This window comes from Scyliorhinus torazame, chromosome 2, assembly GCF_047496885.1.
Source record: "Scyliorhinus torazame isolate Kashiwa2021f chromosome 2, sScyTor2.1, whole genome shotgun sequence".
Lineage (NCBI taxonomy): Eukaryota > Metazoa > Chordata > Chondrichthyes > Carcharhiniformes > Scyliorhinidae > Scyliorhinus > Scyliorhinus torazame.
Genome location: NC_092708.1, coordinates 391,368,809 through 391,387,775, shown reverse-complemented (window position 1 = coordinate 391,387,775; position 18,967 = coordinate 391,368,809). Strand labels below are relative to the sequence as shown.

At 52.5% G+C, this 18,967-nt stretch overlaps 1 protein-coding gene across 4 annotated transcripts in view; it reads right to left on the bottom strand.

Moving 5' to 3' along the window:
• The window catches only part of LOC140405816 (cytosolic carboxypeptidase 2-like), a 310,411-nt gene that overhangs the window by 83,917 nt on the left and 207,527 nt on the right, over positions 1-18,967 (bottom strand). For all 4 annotated transcript variants that reach the window (XM_072494234.1, XM_072494236.1, XM_072494235.1 and 1 more), the window contains exons 8-10: positions 16,087-16,249; positions 9,279-9,405; positions 5,378-5,478 (exon numbers count right to left, since the gene is read on the bottom strand). In XM_072494234.1, coding sequence (XP_072350335.1) covers positions 5,378-5,478; positions 9,279-9,405; positions 16,087-16,249 — 391 coding nt within the window. The remainder of the gene's footprint in view (positions 1-5,377; positions 5,479-9,278; positions 9,406-16,086; positions 16,250-18,967) is intronic.

Below are 18,967 nucleotides of genomic sequence, written 5' to 3'. Positions count from 1 at the left end.
TTCTGAGCAGACCGTCGATGAAGAAAGCTCACATGAAACTGGATATGGAACAGGATAAGGCAACAGTTTTTGGAAAGACGGTGGACTTACAATTTACACAGTCGGGACACTATTGTATTCCATTACTGACAAATAATATTTCAAGTAGAGTGGTTAAGGATGTGTTAATGTCAGTTGAAAATGGGCCTTTAGCTGATAAAAAGGTTGTGGTATTAAAACTGCATAGGCAATTTGCACATCCGTCTCCTCGGAGGCTGAAAAATTTATTCAAGGATGCAGGGGTAAGGAATGACGACTATACTAAACTGATAGAACAGGTTAGTGACCGCTGTGAAGTTTGTAGGAAGTACAGAAGGACACCAGCACGACCGATAGTAACCCTACCTTTGGCCAGAGATTTTAACGACATTGTGGCCATGGACCTTAAGATCTGGGATAAAACAAATAATATACTTATTTCGCATTTTGTAGATTTAGCAACCAGATTTAGTCAATCAACAATTGTACGAAGTAAAGAAAAGAGAGTAATTCTGGATCAAATCGTGGAAAAATGGATAGGGACAGGAATGGGTCCACCGGCAAAATTCCTTACGGACAATGGGGGAGAATTTGCGAATGATGAGTTTAGGGATTTGTGTGAAAACATGAGTATCAGAGGTATGAATACGGCTGCAGAAAGCCCATTTAGTAATGGTGCCTGTGAAAGAAATCAGGCTGTCATCGATGACATGCTTCGGAAAATTTTGGCAGATCGACCAAATTGCAGGCTAAATTCAGCTTTAGCATGGGCAGTACATGCAAAGAATTCATTGCAGATGGTTGGGGGCTATAGTCCTTATCAATTAATGTTTGGTAGAAATCCTAAAATTCCTTCCATTTTGGATGACCAGCCTCCAGCTATGGAGGAGACTACAATTAGCTCTGCTTTTGCTGAACATTTAAATGCATTATATAGCAGTAGAAAAGCATTTTTGGAAGCAGAAGTCTCTGAAAGAATTCGCAGAGCTTTAAGACATAACGTACGGCCATCAGATGCCGTTTGTCAGCAAGGAGGCATGGTATACTATAAGAGAGACAATTCTAATGAATGGAAAGGCCCAGGGAAGATCATAGGCATAGATGGCAAAACAATTATTTTGCAACATGATAATCAAACTGTTAGAGTACATTCATCAAGGATAATGGGTACAGATTACAAAATTTCAAATTTAGACAGAGTAGACAGGCATGACGAGGAACCAGAGTCATCTGGTACGCATGTGTTACAGAACTATGAGGATCAATTAACTGATATAGACAGGGTTTCTGTGGAGGAACACAACACTTCTGATGAATTAGAACAGGCCATTTTTCCGAAAGGGCAACTGCCAAAAGTTGGTACAAAAGTGACATACTTGCCTGAAGGGTCTAGTCAATGGAAGGATGCAACTGTTATTAGTAGAGCAGGGAAGGCCACTGGAAAGTATAAACATTGGTTGTACATACAGCATTCAGGGGAAGGAGTTAAGACAATCGATTGGGAAAACAAAGTTCAAAAATGGAGGGCACAGAAACACAGTGCCAGTTCAGATAGTACATCGGATAGTGAACAGGTCCGCAGGAAAAGGTCGAGAACTATTGAAAGGACATCCCACAGCAGAAGGGAAAGATCAAGCAGTAGCAGTACAGAACGAGATACCAGGCGGGAGAGGGGACGTAGTTTATCAAGATCTCGGAACATGAATAAGACTACGAATACTAATAGGAGTAGAAGCCCACATGCACGTGAGATTTTGGTGGCTTCAAATAAATTAGCTGAAAAAGTTATCAAAGAAGCTAAACAGCAAGAATTGCATAGTTGGAGTGAATTTGGGGTATACACAGAAGTACTGGATAGGGGACAAAGAGCTCTATCCCAAAGATGGATTTGCACGGAAAAGGTTCTTCCGGATGGAATTTATAAGGCAAAGGCCAGGCTTGTGGCAAGGGGATTTGAAGAAAACTTAGAAGATCAGGATTTAAGGGTAGATTCGCCTTCAGCAGGAAAGGTTATTTTAAAGATCTTCTTGGCTCTATTAGCCACAAAGACATGGGAATGCAAATCTATAGATATAAAAGCTGCCTTTTTGCAGGGGCATCAGCTCCAGAGAGACATTTTTCTCCGTCCTCCTAAAGAAGCAGCTAACACAGAAGTGGTACTCTGGAAGTTGAACAAATGTGTATATGGATTAAATGATGCATCTAGGGTCTGGTATTTTTCGGTAAGGTCAGTTTTGTTAAAGTTAGGCTGTTGCCAGTTGAAAGCAGATCCTGCAATGTTTTACTGGCACTATAAAGGAAATCTTTCTGGCATTTTTATGATGCATGTCAATGATTTTTTTGTGGGGTGGGACTAGTGATTTTGAAGCTATTGTAATCTCTGCTTTGAGGAAAGAATTCAGGGTTGGAAGTCAGGCTTCCGGTGCATTTAAATATATTGGACTGGAAATTGGACAGACTAAGTTAGGGGCAACTTTACGTCAGCAATCTTATTTGGAAAGCATTACCCCAATAGCAATTAGTCATGGCCGAGTTTCACAAAAAGACGCAATGGTTTCAAAGATAGAAAAAGAGAAACTGCGAAGATTAATTGGGCAACTGCACTGGTGAGGTAGACAGACTAGACCGGACGTGAGTTTTGATGTCATAGAGTCGAGTGCAAAAATGAATGATCCCGAAGTGGAAGACATAATAAGAGTAAATAAAGTGTTGGCCAAACTAAAAATGCAGGAGTGTGTTTTGAAGTTCCCGGTTTTAGGTGACCTTGGGCACTTGAATCTCATAGTTTATAGTAATGCGTCCGATGCAAATTTATGTGATGGGGTTTCAAGCGCAGGAGGTTTTATAATTTTCCTTTTGGGGAACAATGGTAAATGTTGCCTGCTTGTGTGGGAAACAAAGTAAATAAGGAGAGTGGTAAAAAGCACTTTGGCTGCTGAGACGTTAAGCCTTGTAGAGGCGGTGGATATGGCCTTTTATATAAGTATGACATTGACAGAAATTTTGGGATTAGGGGATTTGGGTAATATACCTATTGACTGTCCCATTGACAATAAATCCCTGTGGGGAAATGCGCACTCTACAAAAAGTGTCAATGAAAAGAGGTTACCAATAGACATCGCAAGTTTGACGCAGATGTTGGACAGTGGGGAAATGTTAAAAATTAAATGGGTCGACAGGAGCTATCAACTGTCAGACTGTTTTACAAAAAGAGGGGCAAGTTCACAGAAACTTTTGGATATTGTTAATGACGGGCGCTTGTTTCTGTGACTGCTTTGTTTTTCTTTCTCGTCCAAACAAAAAAAATGGGGAGGAAATCATGTGTGTGTTTTTTGAGGTTCTTGAAATTTTGTTTTCACCGAATTATTATTTTTTTCTCCAAGGAAGGGGAGACTGTTAAGTAATGGGTTCAGAGACATTGCAATTAGTTGTCTCATTTATGTTAAGTATCCATTAATTAACGCTGATATGGAAAGGGGCTTCAGGAGGCCTCTGTCAGGTGATGTTAGTGAGAGTTTTGTGCAAAGGCTGTTGGAATGAAATAAATGTGCGTTTGTGAAAAAGGAACAGAACTTTAGACTCTTCATATCACAGCAACTAAAACGTCTAACATCCCATGCCCTGACATGACCTCTGCCTCCATTTCAAAGGCCCTGCACAGCCTTTTCACACTGTTCGGGTTCCCCGCCTACATCCACAGTGATCGGGGCTCCTCCTTTATGAGCGAAGTGTTGCATCAGTTCCTGCTCAGCAAAGGCATCGCCTCCAGCAGGACGACCAGCTATAACCCCCGGTGAAACGGACAGGGGGAGAGGGAGAACGCAATGGTCTGGAAGGCCATCCTCTTGGCCCTACGGTCGAAAGGTTTCCCAGTCTCCCGCTGGAGGGGGTCCTCCCCGATGCGCTCCACTCCATCCGGTCGCTTCTATGTACAGCCACTAATGAGACTCCTCATGCGCATATGTTTGCCTTCCCCAGGAAGTCAACCTCCGGGGCCTCGCTTCCATCCTGGCTGACAGTCCCGGGGCCCGTCCATCTCTGCAAGCATGCGAGGAGCCATAAAACCGACCCCCTCATCGAGAAAGTCCTGCTGCTCCATGCAAACCCTCAATATGCCTACGTGGCACACCAGGACGGGCTTCAGAACATGGTCTCCCTTCGGGATTTGGCACCCGCAGGCTCCCCAGCGACCATCACCACCACCCCTCACCCGACACCATCTTCCCCCACCCCTGCCCACCTCCCTTACGAACTAACACCCACAGGCCCACCGGCGACAAGCACCACCACCTCCGCCCATACACTGCCCCCCCCCTCCCTTCGCCGACTCAACAACTGGGTGAAGAAGAGGGCAACACACTCCCAGACGCACAGGTCTCGACACCGGCGCCCACACCACAGCCGGGACTGAGGCGGTCACAGCGGAAGGGCAAGGCCCCCGACAAACTTGACCTGTAAACAGGGGGTACCTGCCTGGGCTTATCCAGGCTGGCTCCGCCTGTGGCTCCTCCCCTCAGGCTTCTGTATATAAGTGGCAAGTCTCCAGTTCGGGTCCAGAGGCAGGAGGCTTGCTGTTTAGTGTATTTAAGCCTCAGTTATGTTTATCACTCGTCGTCTGTTATTGATGGTGTATCAGCCTGTTCGGGGAGGCCGGTACGGGAATTGACCCCGCGCTGCTGGCATTGTTCTGTGATACACTGTGCTAAACCAGGCCCTACTCTTATTCAAGGTCTTAAAACTGATCAAGTTGCATTTGTAAGAGGCTACTAGCATGGTGGACATGGCCTATGGATATTTTCCAAGTGGGAAGAGAGATGAGGTTGGTTGTATATTGTGGTTATTGTATGGGATGTGAGATCAGATACTTGTGGGCTAATAGTACAGGAAATTAATTTGGCTAGATGTTGCAATGGTGGGATTAGATCTGAGGTTCAAGTATGTTGGAATGAAGAATATGAAGGGTGTGAAAATAGCCTGATCATGAGAATGAATTTTCTGAGATTTGACCTATGTTGAGATGAATAATTAGCTGTCAGACAGGACAAATGTTGAGAGGGCCACCATGTTTCCCACCATAAGGGCCATGTTCAAATCCAGAAGTGCAAGAGGATACACAAATTTCTTAATCAGGTAGAATCCCTTACATCCACAAATGTCCTATCACACTGTAGCATCTAAGAGGTCAATCCCTTTCTGCATTTAATCCTAATGTGAAAATGGACAGGCAATGAAGAGAGTCCAGTAACTAAGACAAATACCTGTTATAATATTTAGAAACATGGAAAAGCTTAGCATTTTAATTTAACCATTACAGGCAGGCTACATTAACATGTTTTGATTCTTCAAATTACTAGTTTACCTTGGATTTATCCGGATCACAGTAATCCAGCAAGGTGTCACAAAATTCAAAGGCCACTGATTCCAGGTCATTCACATTGAAATGGAAATCCTTACTTTCCCCTGCAATTAAATATCAGTCAAAACTCATGTAACTTCTTTTCAGTATCTTGTTTTATCGGGCGGGAAATCATTGAGTCATCGAATCATAGAATTTACAGTGCAGAAGGAGGCCATTCAGCCCATCGAGTCTACACCGGCCCCTGAAAGAGCACCCTGCCTAAGCCCACACTTCCACCCTATCTCTGTAACCCAGCAAGCCCACCTAACCTACGGGGCAATTTAGCGTTAATGATTCACCTAACCCACACATCTTTGGACTGTGGGAGGAAACCGGAGTACCCGGAGGAAACCCACGCACACACGGGGAGAACGTGCAGACTCCGCACAGACAGCGACCCAGCGGGGAATCGAACCTGGGACCCTGGTGCTGTGAAGCCGCAGTGCTAATCACTGTGCTAAGTGCCACCCGTAATGTGTTTTAATGTTGTACAATCATGACCCCAACTGTCCCTAGCTCTCGATGGTGCTGCACTCCCTCCCCACCAGTGCCCTTTCAGTGATTCTTGATCTGCTTAGCCCTCCATGCTCGGCTGTTACCTCTAGTTCATTCCCAGGATGCACTCAGAGTGGGGGCAGCCTGCTGCTTACCACGCCCCATGGTCTTTGATGCCCTTGGTGAGTCTCCACTGGAGTGCTTGGGGCCAGAGGGCCCGTCCGACTCGCCTCGCCATGCCACCTTGTCCTGCACGCCAACCCTGAGACGCGCTGTTGTCAGGGGGGGTGGGGGGTGGACTCGGGAGAGCTGGTGACTGCCGCCGTCACAGGAAGGCTCTGGTTCGGGCCTTCACGTTTCCTCCTCCCAATCGGTGCCCATAGGGAGGGTCATCTTGGGATGGAGGAGCAACTGGATTGAGCTCCGGATGCCCCTGCACCATCTGGCTCTGCCAGTTCTGGCTGCTCCCCAATATCTGCACCATGGTGCTGTGAGCCAGCCGTGCTCTGCTGTGCCTCGCCAATGTCCTGAGGCTGGTACAGGAATTGAACCCGCGCTGTTGGCCTTGTTCTGCTTTACAAGCCAGCTCTTTAGCCCACTGTGCTAAACCACCCCCAGTTGCAGTGTTAATGTAAGCCTACTTGTGACAATAATAAAGATTATTGTAAAGAATCTCAGAAAATCTGAAGATCATAACCAATGCCTCCACTATTTCTACAGTTGGCCCTTTTACAGCGCTCAGGTGTAAACCATCATGTCCAAGGGATTGGTTGATGTTTAGTCCCATTAATGTCTACAGTATGTTTTATTGCTGAAACTAGAGACATGGGGCGAAATTCTCCCTAATCGGCGCGATGTCCGCTGACCGGCGCCAAAAACGGCGCAAATCAGTCCGGCATCGCGCCGCCCCAAAGGTGCGGAACCGTCCGCCCCATGAGCGGCCGAGCCCTAACCTTGAGGGGCTAGGCCCGTGCCGGACTGATTTCCGCCCCGCCAGCTGGTGGGAAAGGCCTTTGGTGCCCCGCCAGCTGGCGCGGAAATGACATTGCCGGGCGGCGCATGCACGGGAGCGTCAGCGGCCGCTCACGGCATCCCCGCGCATGCGCAATGGAGGGGGTCTCTTCCGCCTCCGCCATGGTGGAGACCGTGGCGAAGGCGGAAGGAAAAGAGTGCCCCCACGGCACAGGCCCGCCCGTGGGCCCCGATCGTGGGCCAGGCCACCGTGGGGGCACCCCCCCGGGGCCAGATCGCCCCGCGCCCCCCTCAGGACCCCGGAGCCCACCCGCGCCGCCTTGTCCCGCCGGTAAGAGAGGTGGTTTAATCCACGCCGGCGGGACAGGCATTCTAGCAGCGGGACTTCGGCCCATCCGGGCCGGAAAATCGCCGGGGGGGGGGGGGGGAGCCCGCCAACCGGCGCGACGCGATTCCCGCCCCCGCCGAATATCCGGTGCCGGAGAATTCGAGAACCGGCGGGGGCGGGATTCACGCCAGCCCCCGCCGATTCTCCGACCCGGCCGGGGGGTGTGAGAATCCCGCCCATGATGTTAAAGGTTTTCCTTGCACTCATAAGGGTCCTTCTTGTTTATTTCCTGATTTCCCATTTATTTTATGTTAGCCATTACATTTTTGATCCATGGATGATTTAGGGACATGTGTCTTTACTTCAGGCAGACGGAAGCTGTAGCCTATGCCTTTAATTCAAACATCAGACTTCAGAGGTCTGTGCTGTTTAGATTGGTGGTTGCAGACTGGCCTGTGTCAGTGATGACTCGGTTTGATTGATTTGGCTGGTGGCCCAGGGCTGTGCTCTGCCTGGTAACAGGTGGTGATTGGATCTGATCCCATTGGAATGTTTTCAGAATCACGAGGTTCCATTTTAGTTTCACTTTTGATTCTGCAGCCAGGATAAAGAGATCTCACGTAGTCTCACCAAAAATACCCAATTAAGTCTCTCCAGAAGGCCACTGTGAGGGCTGACTCTCTCTCCAGCAAGTCTGGGTACCGTTCTCTTGAGACTGCAGAGGCCTGAAGTCAAAGCACAAGCTGAAAGCAAGGTTTGATGTGAAATAAAGTGCCTGTGCAGAAATATATAGCCCTGAATATGAACAAGCTAAAGGCCCACTTTGAAAATGTTGCTCCAGAAAGCTTGCTGCCTGTAAGTACTGTGTTTTCTAGCCTGTGGGGACACTAAGTGAATGACTCGCCAAGGAAGACCATAACCAGCTGTAAACCAGAGACATTGATCAACCACTGTGCTGTCAGGAAAGCATGCTCAAAAAAACACTATTTGAAGCAGAGACTTACCTTTTGACCTTCATCTTTATTATTTTTACCCCTTTCCACCCCTCTGTGTTTGTGTGTCTTGTGCGTGTGTGGGTAGAGGATGGGACAGTCAAAGGGCATCGTAGGTATCAGCTTTTTGTTAACCAGTTGCATTTACTGCATTTTTCCATGATAGTTCTTGGTGTGAATAAACAATATTTGTGTTTAAACTTACAAACCTGGTGACTAATTATTGGTTAATTCACTTGTGTTGTGACTCCGGGGCATGTGGGCTGGAATTGACTGTACACTTGTCCAGGGTGGCGTAACACACTCGTCAGAACAGAGGCAAGAATGCCAAATTTCAAAGGGAGCAACAATTTATACTGCATCAGAAAACCAACTCTAATTGGTCAAAGTTTCATCTTGGAGAATACTTTTATTCAATTCAAAAATAGGCAGAATGCCTGGACATTTTCATTTTTCTTACAGAGGACAGGTCCCTGATAATGAAAGTATGTAGCTTCTGATGCCACAATTGGACAGCAGTTGTTGAACAAGCCTGAGTGTGCTAAAAATTATCCTAACACCCATTTTAAGATTATCAATTGGGTTCACAAAGTAGCTTACTTACACTTGCTAGAAGCTACATTTCTATTTAAATGTAATGTTCCCTATCTTCAGATCCTTTTCACCTGCTATTAATAATAATAATGATAATCTTTATTGTCACAAGTAAGCTTACATTAACACTGCAATGAAGTTACTGTGAAAAGCCCCTAGTCGCCACACTCTGACGCCTGTTTGGGTACACTGAGGGAGAATTCAGAATGTCCAATTCAACTAACGGCACGTCTTTCGGGACTTGTGGGAGGAAACCGGAGCACCCGGAGTAAACCCACGCAGACACGGGGAGAACGTGCAGACTCCGCACAGACAGTGACCCAAGCCGGGAATCGAACCTGGGACCCTGGAGCTGTGAAGCAGCAGTGCTAACCACTGTGCTACCGTGCTGCCCAAACAAATTTATCCCTCAACACTCAATCTTACAAACCCTGAATTCTAACTCCATTAATTGATTGAGGCTCAGTAATGCTGCTCTTACCCAATGTTGAACCACAGAAAGTCGCCTCCAGGGTGTAACTGTTAGTGATGCCCATCCTCCAAACCACCACACGGCCCGTCCCTTCCTTCACCCGCTTAACATGGAATTTACAACTTTTGAAGGAGAACTGGAATGACAAGCAGTCAGCAGGTAAAAGTCATAAGCATGTTCACTTGTCACTTTCGGACATTTGAGTGTTTAAAGTCAGCACCTTTTAGCACATTGCCAAATGTACTATCTTAATGTAATCACAACCCGGTTTCACACCAACAGCTAGCAGTAACAGAGCACAGGCAGAAATGTACCTGAGTATATTAAAGATTGCTCGATTTCAATGGGTAAAGATAGCCAGCGATATGGAGTAAAAGCAAATAAAGGTGCCATGTTTTAGCTGAGTGACGGAACCGACTTGAGAGGCCGAATGGTTTACTCATGTTCATAATCTGGGATGGGAGGATTTCATAAATTATAGAGTTTTGCAGCACACAAGGGAGGCCATTCACCACATCGCGTCTGTGCTCACTCTTTAAAAGAACCAACTAATTAATCCCACTCCCTGTTCTTGGGCGAAATTCTCCATTATTGGCGGAAAGTCCGCCGATCGGCGCAAAAAACGGCGCAAATCCCACTTGCGTCACGTCATAAAAATGGGCCGATAGTCTGCGGCCCGAAATGGGCTAGCAGCGACGTAACGGGATCCGCGCTTGCGCAGTGGTTCACGCCGTGCAGCGTCATACGCACTGCACGGCGTGACGGCTCATAAGGCCGCACAGCTCCCCCCCACCCGACCGGAACAGCCGACCGCAACACCCGACTTGATGGCTCGCCGTCGCTCAGCCCCGAGGTTCGAGTCACGCGATGTGGAGGCGCTCCTGGACGCGGTGGAGCAGAGGAGGGACGCCCTGTATCCCGGGCACGGCCGCAGAGTTGCCCCACGCCACAGCCGGCGTCTGTGGAGGAAGGTGGCAGAGGCCGTCACCGCTGTGGCCCTAACACCACGGACAGGCACCCAGTGCCACAAGAAGGTGAACAACCTCGTCAGAGCAGGCAGGGTGAGCCTCCCATATCCCCCATATCCCCCCCTCCCCATATCCCCCCTCCCCCATATCCCCCATATCCCCCCTCCCCCATGTCCCCCCTCCCCCATATCCCCCCTCCCCCATATCCCCCCTCCCCCATATCCCCCATATCCCCCTCCCCCATATCCCCCCTCCCCCATATCCCCCATATCCCCCCCTCCCCCATATCCCCCATATCCCCCCCTCCCCCATATCCCCCATATCCCCAAGTGAATCCAGCCCGAACCTTAACCTCTGCAATGCACGCGCAACCGATGGCGTGCATTCATATACCTGCCTAACACTGTTGCCTTTTACCCCTGCCACCACCCCTCCCCCCCCCCCAGGAGAAGCGCGCACACAACAATAGGGAGCATGTGAGGACTGGGGGAGGGCCCGCTGATGAGAGGCCACTGACCGTACACGAGGAAAGGGCCCTGGAACTGGCTGGCGGACCTGAGGACCGGGAGGTTGCTGATGCAGAGGTCGGGGCCCCACGAGCAAGTGAGCCACCAACAGCCCGTCCCCATATCCCCCCTCCCCTATATCCCCCTCCCCCGTATCACCTGATCACTGCCTGATGTCTAACCATGCATGCTTCAATGTGTATCGCAGGACCAAACGTCCAGGCACCCATCCCCGCAGATGCAGACCGCCCGCAGGATGCCCCTCGGAGACCACAGGAGACGGAGAGACCCGCACCCTCCAGCATGCGACGCCCGCAGGATGCCCCTCGGAGACCACGGGAGACGGAGAGACCCGGACCCTCCAGCATGCGACGGCCGCAGGATGCCCCTCGCACACCATGGGAGACGGAGAGACCCGCACCCTCCAGCATGCGACGCCCGCAGGATGCCCCTCGGAGACCACGGGAGACGGAGAGACCCGGACCCTCCAGCATGCGACGCCCGCAGGATGCCCCTCGCACACCACGGGAGACGGAGAGACCTGGAGCAACAGGGAGACGACACCCCTGTCACGTGCGGGAGCGACCACCCAGCGATGAGGGGGGCAGCCACAGGCATCCGTCACATCCGAGCCAGGACACCACTACCCAGGACACCACTATCCAGGACACCCCTACCCGGGACACCACTACCCAGGACACCCCTACCCGGGACAGCACTACCCAGGACACCCCTACCCGGGACACCACTACCCAGGACACCCCTACCCGGGACAGCACTACCCGGGACAGCACTACCCGGGACAGCACTACCCGGGACAGCACTACCCAGGACACCCCTACCCGGGAAGACGAAATACCGGACAGTGACTCAGAGTGGATGGGTGGAGACGAACCCCCACCCCAAAGTGCCATGGACTCAGAGTGGGACGAAGAGCACGACACAACGCCACTGCTGTCACCAACACCCTCCACCATCGCAGAAACACTCACCACGGTTGGGCACTTTAGTGATGAGGCGTCTGGTACACTCACTGGTGCGCACAACACAGCCGTCCCGGTACAGCAGATGGAGGTAGGAGCAGCAGAGGGACCGGGCGGTCGGAGGGCAGCCCAGGCCAAGCGAACATCTGCCGCCCAGATGGATCCCGGGTTCCTGCAGTTACCACACCCACACATAGATCCGATGCAACCACCGACACGGAGATGAGCGAATAGGGTGACGGGTGGCTTGCGGCGGCTGCGGTCGCAGGTGGAGGAGTCCACCCGCGTCCAGGAGCTGGGAGTGGTCCCGGTCATGCGTGCCACCCAGGCTGACACCGCACGGGTGGCGTCCGCGGTGGAGGCAATGGGTGCGACGGTGTCAGACATGGGGAACGGTTTGCGAGGCCTGGGGCCTTCCGTGCAGGCGGCGACTGTGGCCCAGGAAATGGCTGCCCTCTCACAGGAGGCCATGAGCCAGTGCCAGCGCCAGATGGCAGAGGCGCTCAACGCCATAGCCCAGTCTCAGCAGGCCATGGCCCAGTCTCAGCAGGCCATAGCCCAGTCTGTGCACGCCATGGCCCAGTCTCTGCAGGCCATGGCCCAGTCTCAGCAGGCCATCGCTGAGGGCATCGCGCCAGTGGCCATGTGCGAGCCGGCGTCGCACTGTCGCAGACAGGGTTCGACAACCCCCTGGGCTCCATGGCTGCAAACCTGCAGACCCCTGTCGATACCAGCACGGGCCTCCAGGACTGGCAGCGCCAGATGTCGGGGGCGCGTCGAATGGCCAGTCCGTTCGCATCCCCCACCCATGTAGAGGCCTGGGGGCCATCGGGCACCCCGAGGGAGGAGGAGGTGGTGTGGTCCGTCCCGGCTCCCTCTGTAGGGGAGGTCCCGGTACACCGCGACACCTCGGACTCCCCCCCCTTCCGTCCCAGGTGCATCGGGTGGGCAACGGGCAGGACAGGCTGGCAGCTCGCCATCCCAGTCGCCCGGGCCGCAGCCTGGCCCATCTAGGCCAGGACGCCCCAGGAAACGGCCGCCAAAGGGATCCAGTGTCAGAGGGCAGGAATCACAGGAGTCCACCTCCAGTTCTGCTGTACCGTCTGGGGAACCACGTAGACGTAGTCAAAGGGCCCGTAAGGCCAAACAATTAGACACTGAGTAAGTTGGCACGGGTGCAGGGCACAGATGAGTTTTAGGGGCTAGGGCACGTGCATGAACTCCTTTGGTTATTAAAGTCAATGTTACACCTACCGAAGCTGCCTTTGTGCTCTGTCCAAAGTGTGCGGGCGTGTCATGTACGTTGAGCGCAAGTGTGTGTGTGACGGGTGGTCTTACCTCAGCCCCAGGTGAGTCTGCCCCCTTCCCCCTGGGCCGCCATCAACATCCCCCGGGCAGAGGACGGGACCGTGCGCTGCAGTGTCACAGCCGCATGCAGGGATGGTCCGGGTGGATGGTGGTACTGTGGCCATGGGTCAGACATAGTCCAACGATGTAGAGCCAGGAGCTCATCGGAGGCGGGTTGTCATCATCCTCCATGGCCTGCGATAGACACGCGTCCACCCGCAACTGGGTGAGCCCGGCCCGTTGTGCCGCCGGTGGATCGGCAATTGGGGGTGGGGGGGTGGTGTGCATGCGGGTGGGGTGTGTGGGGTTGGGGAGGGGGGTGAGGGTGCTGGGTGGGTGGATGGGTGGGGGGTGTGGGTGGTCGGCTGTTGTCATGGTGTGCGGTCTGTGGCCATACTACCCGATTCCCACGCCCATCTAGTCAGTGAAGCGGGCGTCTATCAGTCTGTCCCGTGCCCGCTGGGCCAGCCGGTAACGGTGGACAGCCACCCGCCTGTGTCTACCCCGTCTGCCCTGACCATTGCCCCCATCCCCCTCATCTGGGGAGGACTGGGCCTCTTCCTGCTGCTCCTCCACTCCGCCCTCCTCTGCCTGCTGCACATCGCCCCTCTGCTGGGCTATGTTGTGCAGGACGCAGCACACCACAATGATGCGGCCGACCCTATCTGACCGATACTGGAGGGCGCCCCCAGAGAGGTCCAGGCACCTGAAACGCATCTTCAGCACGCCAAAGCACCTCTCGATCACTCCCCTTGTCGCTACATGGGCATCATTGTAGCGGTTCTCCGCCTCATTGCATGGCCTCCGTATAGGCGTCATCAGCCACGATCGCAATGGGTAGCCCCTGTCGCCCAGCAACCAGCCCCTCAGCCGGGGATGGCGTCCCTCGTACATGCCGGGGATGGATGACCGCGACAACACAAATGAGTCGTGTACACTGCCTGGGTGACGGGCGCAGACGTGCAGGATCATCATGCGGTGGTCGCAGACCACCTGTACGTTCATTGAATAGGTCCCCTTCCTATTAGTGAACACGGCCCTGTTCTCTGCAGGTGGCCGCACGGCGACGTGCATCCCATCGATCGCGCCCTGGACCATGGGGAACCCGGCCACGGCAGAGAAGCCCACGGCCCGGGCATCTTGGCTGGCCCGGTCCACGGGGAAGCGGATGTAGCGGTGTGCCATGGCATAAAGGGCATCTGTCACTGCCCGGATGCACCGATGCACCGATGTCTGCGATATGCCGGACAGGTCCCCACTCGGTGCCTGGAATGACCCCGTTGCATAAAAGTTCAGGGCCACCGTAACCTTGACGGACACGGGGAGAGGGTGTCCCCCGCCAGTGTCACGCGGTGACAGGTGTGCCAGCAGGTGGCAGATGTGTGCCACGGTTTCCCGGCTCATCCGGAGTCTCCTCCTGCATTCCCGGTCCGTGAGGTCCTGGCATGACTGCCGGGGCCGGTACACACGGGGCGCCCTCGGGTGCCTCCGATGCCGTGGGGCCGCGACGTCCTCCTCCCCCTCCTCGTCCTGTCGGTCAGGTGTCCCTCCAGCCTGGGCGGCTGCCTCCTGCCCCACTGCGGCAGCCTGCGCCGCCTCTCTGGCACGCTCCTCCTCCTCATCCAGGGCAACATAGACATGAGCGGCTGCCACCACGGCGGCCAACATCGCTGGATGGTCTGAAAACATGACTGCCTGGTGGGGGGGAGGGGAACGACGACATGTCATCATTGCCCATATCCCCTCCTCCCCCCAGCCAGGTGGCATGGACCGCATGGGTCCAACTGTTGGAGGCTGGCACCTGGCCAGGTGGACCAACTCATTTGCCCTCCCATCACCCACCCCGGCACGGACCCCCTCCCCAACCCCCAACCTCCACCCCGGCACGGACCCCCCCCCAACCTCCACCCCGGCACGGACCCCCTCCCCAACCTCCACCCCAGCACGGACCCCCTCCCCAACCTCCACCCCAGCACGGACCCCCCCTAACCCCCAACCTCCACCCCAGCACGGACCCCCCCTCCCAACCTCCACCCCGGCACAGACCCCCCCCCCAACCTCCACCCCAGCACGGACCCCCCCCCCCAAACTCCACCCTGGCACGGACCCCCTCCCCAACCCCCAACCTCCACCCCAGCACGGACCCCCCCCCAACCCCCAACCTCCACCCCGGCACGGACCCCCTCCCCAACCTCCATCCCAGCACGGACCCCCTCCCCAACCTCCACCCCAGCACGGACCCCCCCTAACCCCCAACCTCCACCCCAGCACGGACCCCCCCCCCAACCTCCACCCCAGCACGGACCCCCCCTAACCCCCAACCTCCACCCCAGCACGGACCCCCCCTCCCAACCTCCACCCCGGCACGGACCCCCCCCCCCCAACCTCCACCCCGGCACGGACCCCCTCCCGGCACTCCCTCGGAGCCCAGCCTACTCTAACCACCCCCCCCCCCCGCCGCACACACACACAAGCCGAGACACACCTCTCCTCACGCAATCAGTCTGCGGCCACGCCATTTCCTGCCCAGAGCCTGTGAGCCTGGAGCACCGGGTCACGCCGATGAAAAGGAGGTTTGATTGACGTCGACGTGAACGGTCATCACGTCGACGGGACTTCGGCCCATCCGGAAGGGAGAATATCGGCAGGCCGAAAATCGACTGCCTTGCGCAGACCCGTGACATTCTCCGCGGCAGCGGCGCCATTAACGCCCCGCCGACTTTTCTCCCTTCGGAGACTTCGGCGGGGGCGGGGGCGGGATTCACGGCGGCCAACGGCCATTCTCCGACCCGGCGGGGGGTCGGAGAATGACGCCCCTTATGTCTTGTCAATCACTCCCTTGAAACCTAATCAAGTCCTTTTTAAGTGGGTGAACAGAAATTTCTAAAATCTAACTGAAAGGTAAGTCTACCCAATTGTAACCGATCAATAGAGATTTGAAAGGGTAGAATCTCAAAAGATCACAGAATAGAGTTGCAGTATCTATCTCAAACCCGGCATCGTGAGACTATACCTTGCGACAGCAGTTCTTACTGAGCATGAGAGGGAAGACTCGCTGTTTGGCAAATGATGACACTGTGCGCATCCTACTCTGACAGCCGTACATGAAAATGTTCTGCTTCCGATTGTGCCCGTGGAGATCACAGTAAAGAAAAACTGTCCGCTCCTCCATCAACCTGAAAAGAAAGTGGAAATGTAACAGCAGAGCGAAAGGAGCAGTATCAATGCTCCCGCTCCTCGCATTGCAAACGCACTGTTTTGTAGAGTGGAGGGGGGGTGGGCGGGGGGGGATCACAGTACAAAACCAAACTTCAGAAAGCACTAAAGTTCTAATTAAGACAGGACACCTGAGGTTAAGTTTTCGATTTTCACCTCTGGGTGTAAACCTGGATCGGGTCCGCTGCCCATTATTGGAACTGCCTAATTTTCATTTCAAATTGAAAAATGAAATGAATTGAAATGAAAATGAAAATCGCTTATTGTCACGAGTAGGCTTCAATGAAGTTACTGAGAAAAGCCCCTAGTCGCCACATTCCGGCGCCTGTTCGGGGAGGCTGGGACGGGAACACAAATATCAACGATATCAACGAGAGGGAGCATCAGGCAGTTTTTCGAACGAGAGCAGCTTTCCACCGGGGATCAAGTACAAAACGTTCCACGTTTGGAATATGTGAAATATCACATTGAGTTAAATTCCGAAAAGAAGTAGGTACAGAGATGGTGGATGCATTGGTTGTAATTTCCCCCAAATCCTTTGATTGTGAAGAAGTACAGAAGGATTGGAAAACTGCCAATGTGACAACTCTATTCAAAAAGGGAGGCAAAAAGCAGATAACCAAAGGTCGATTAGCCGAACACCTATTATTGGAGAATGTTGGAATCAATCCTTAAGGATGTAATAACTGCACATTTGAGGGCAGCAGGGTGGTGCAAATGGTTAGCACTGCTGCCTCACGGCTCCGAGGTCCCAGGTTCGATCCCGGCTCTGGGTCACTGTCCGTGTGGAGTTTGCACATTCTCCCCGTATTTGCATGGGTTTCGCCTCCACAGCCCAAAAGATGTGCAGGGGAGGTGGATTGGCCACGCTAAAATTGCCCCTTAATTGGAAAAAATAAATTGGATACTCTAAATTTAAAAATAAATAAATAAATAACTACAAATTTGAAAAATCAGAATCTAATCAAGCAGAGTCAGCATGGCTTCGGGGAAGGGAAATATTGTCTGGCTAATTTATTAGAATTTTTCAAGGAAGTCTCAACCAGATTGGTAGAGGGGAACCAGTAGATGTGTTGCATTTGGACTTCCTGGAGCCATTCGACAAGGTACCTCATAAAATGTTAAGTCACAAGATAAGAGCCGATGGCATTGGAGGGAGTATATTGACATGGATAGAGAACTGGCTAATGGGAAGGAAACAGCGAGTGGGGACAAGGTTCTTTTTCAGATTGGCAACATGCAAACAGTGGGGTTCTGCAGGATACAGTGCTGGGACCACAACTGTTACAATATAATTGTTTACAATATATATTAATAACTTGGGGGAAGGAAGCAAATGTACTTTAGCCACATTTGCAAAAGAGGTGGAAAGGCAAGTTGTGAGACAGATACAGTTTGCAAAGAGATATTTATAGGTTAAATAAGTGGGCTAAAAGATGACAAATGGAGTATAATGTGCGAAAATGTGAAGTTCATTTTGGAAGGGAGAACAAAAGAGCCGAGTATTATGTAATGGAGAAAGCCGCAACACATGGGGACTTGGGGGTACTTGTGCACGAAACACAGAAAACTAGCACACAGGGGCAGCAGGTAATCAGGAAGGCTAATGGAATGTTGGCCCTTATTTCAAGGGGGCTGGAGTATAAGAGTCGGGAAGTCTTGATGCAGCTGTATAGGGTACTGGTGAGGCCACATCTGGAGTATTGTGAGCAGTTTGTCCCCTTATTTAAGGATATTATTTCATTGGAGGCGGTTCAGAGGAGGGTCACTGGGATGATCCCACGGATAGAGAGGTTGTCTGTTGAACAAAGGTTAAACAGGTTGGGAATCTACTAATTGGAATTTCGGTGAATGAGAGGTGAAACATACAGGGTTCTTAAGGAGCTCGACAGGGTAAATACTGCGAGGATGTTTCTCCTCATGGGAGAGTCTTGGACCAGAGAGCAGAGTCTCAGAATAAAGAGGTGCCCATTTAAGACTGCGATGAGGAGGAGTTTCTTCTTTGAGGGTTGAGAGCCTTTGGAACTCCTGGAGACCTGTGGGGGCAGGGTTCCTGTGTATATTTCACGTTTACATAGATTCCTGATCAGTAAGGGAATCATGATTTATGGGGGAAAGGCAGGAAGTGGACGTGAGGAATACCGGATCAGCCATGATCCTATTGAATGGCAGAACAGGCTACGAGGGGCTGAACAGAAAACAACTCTTTCTATTTCTGATGGCCTTATGAAGACAGTGCTGTTCCCAGGCTGCAGTATTGTCGAGGGAGGGTTACTGTATCTAACCCCATGCTGTCTGTACCTGTCCTGGCAGTGTCTGATGGGGACAGTGTAGAGGGAGCTTTACTCTGTATCTATCCCCGTGCTGTAACTGTCCTGGGAGTGTTTGATGGGGACAGTGTAGAGGGAGCTTTACTCTGTATCTATCCCCGTGCTGTACCTGTCCTGGGAGTGTTTGATGGGGACAGGGCAGAGGGAGCTTTACTCTATATCTAACCCCGTGCTGTACCTGTCCTGGGAGTGTTTGATGGGGACAGTGTAGAGGGAGCTTTACTCTGTATCTAACCCCATGCTGTACCTGTCCTGGCAGTGTCTGATGGGGACAGTGTAGAGGGAGCTTTACTCTGTATCTAACCCCGTGCTGTACCTGTCCTGGGAGTGTTTGATGGGGACAGAGTA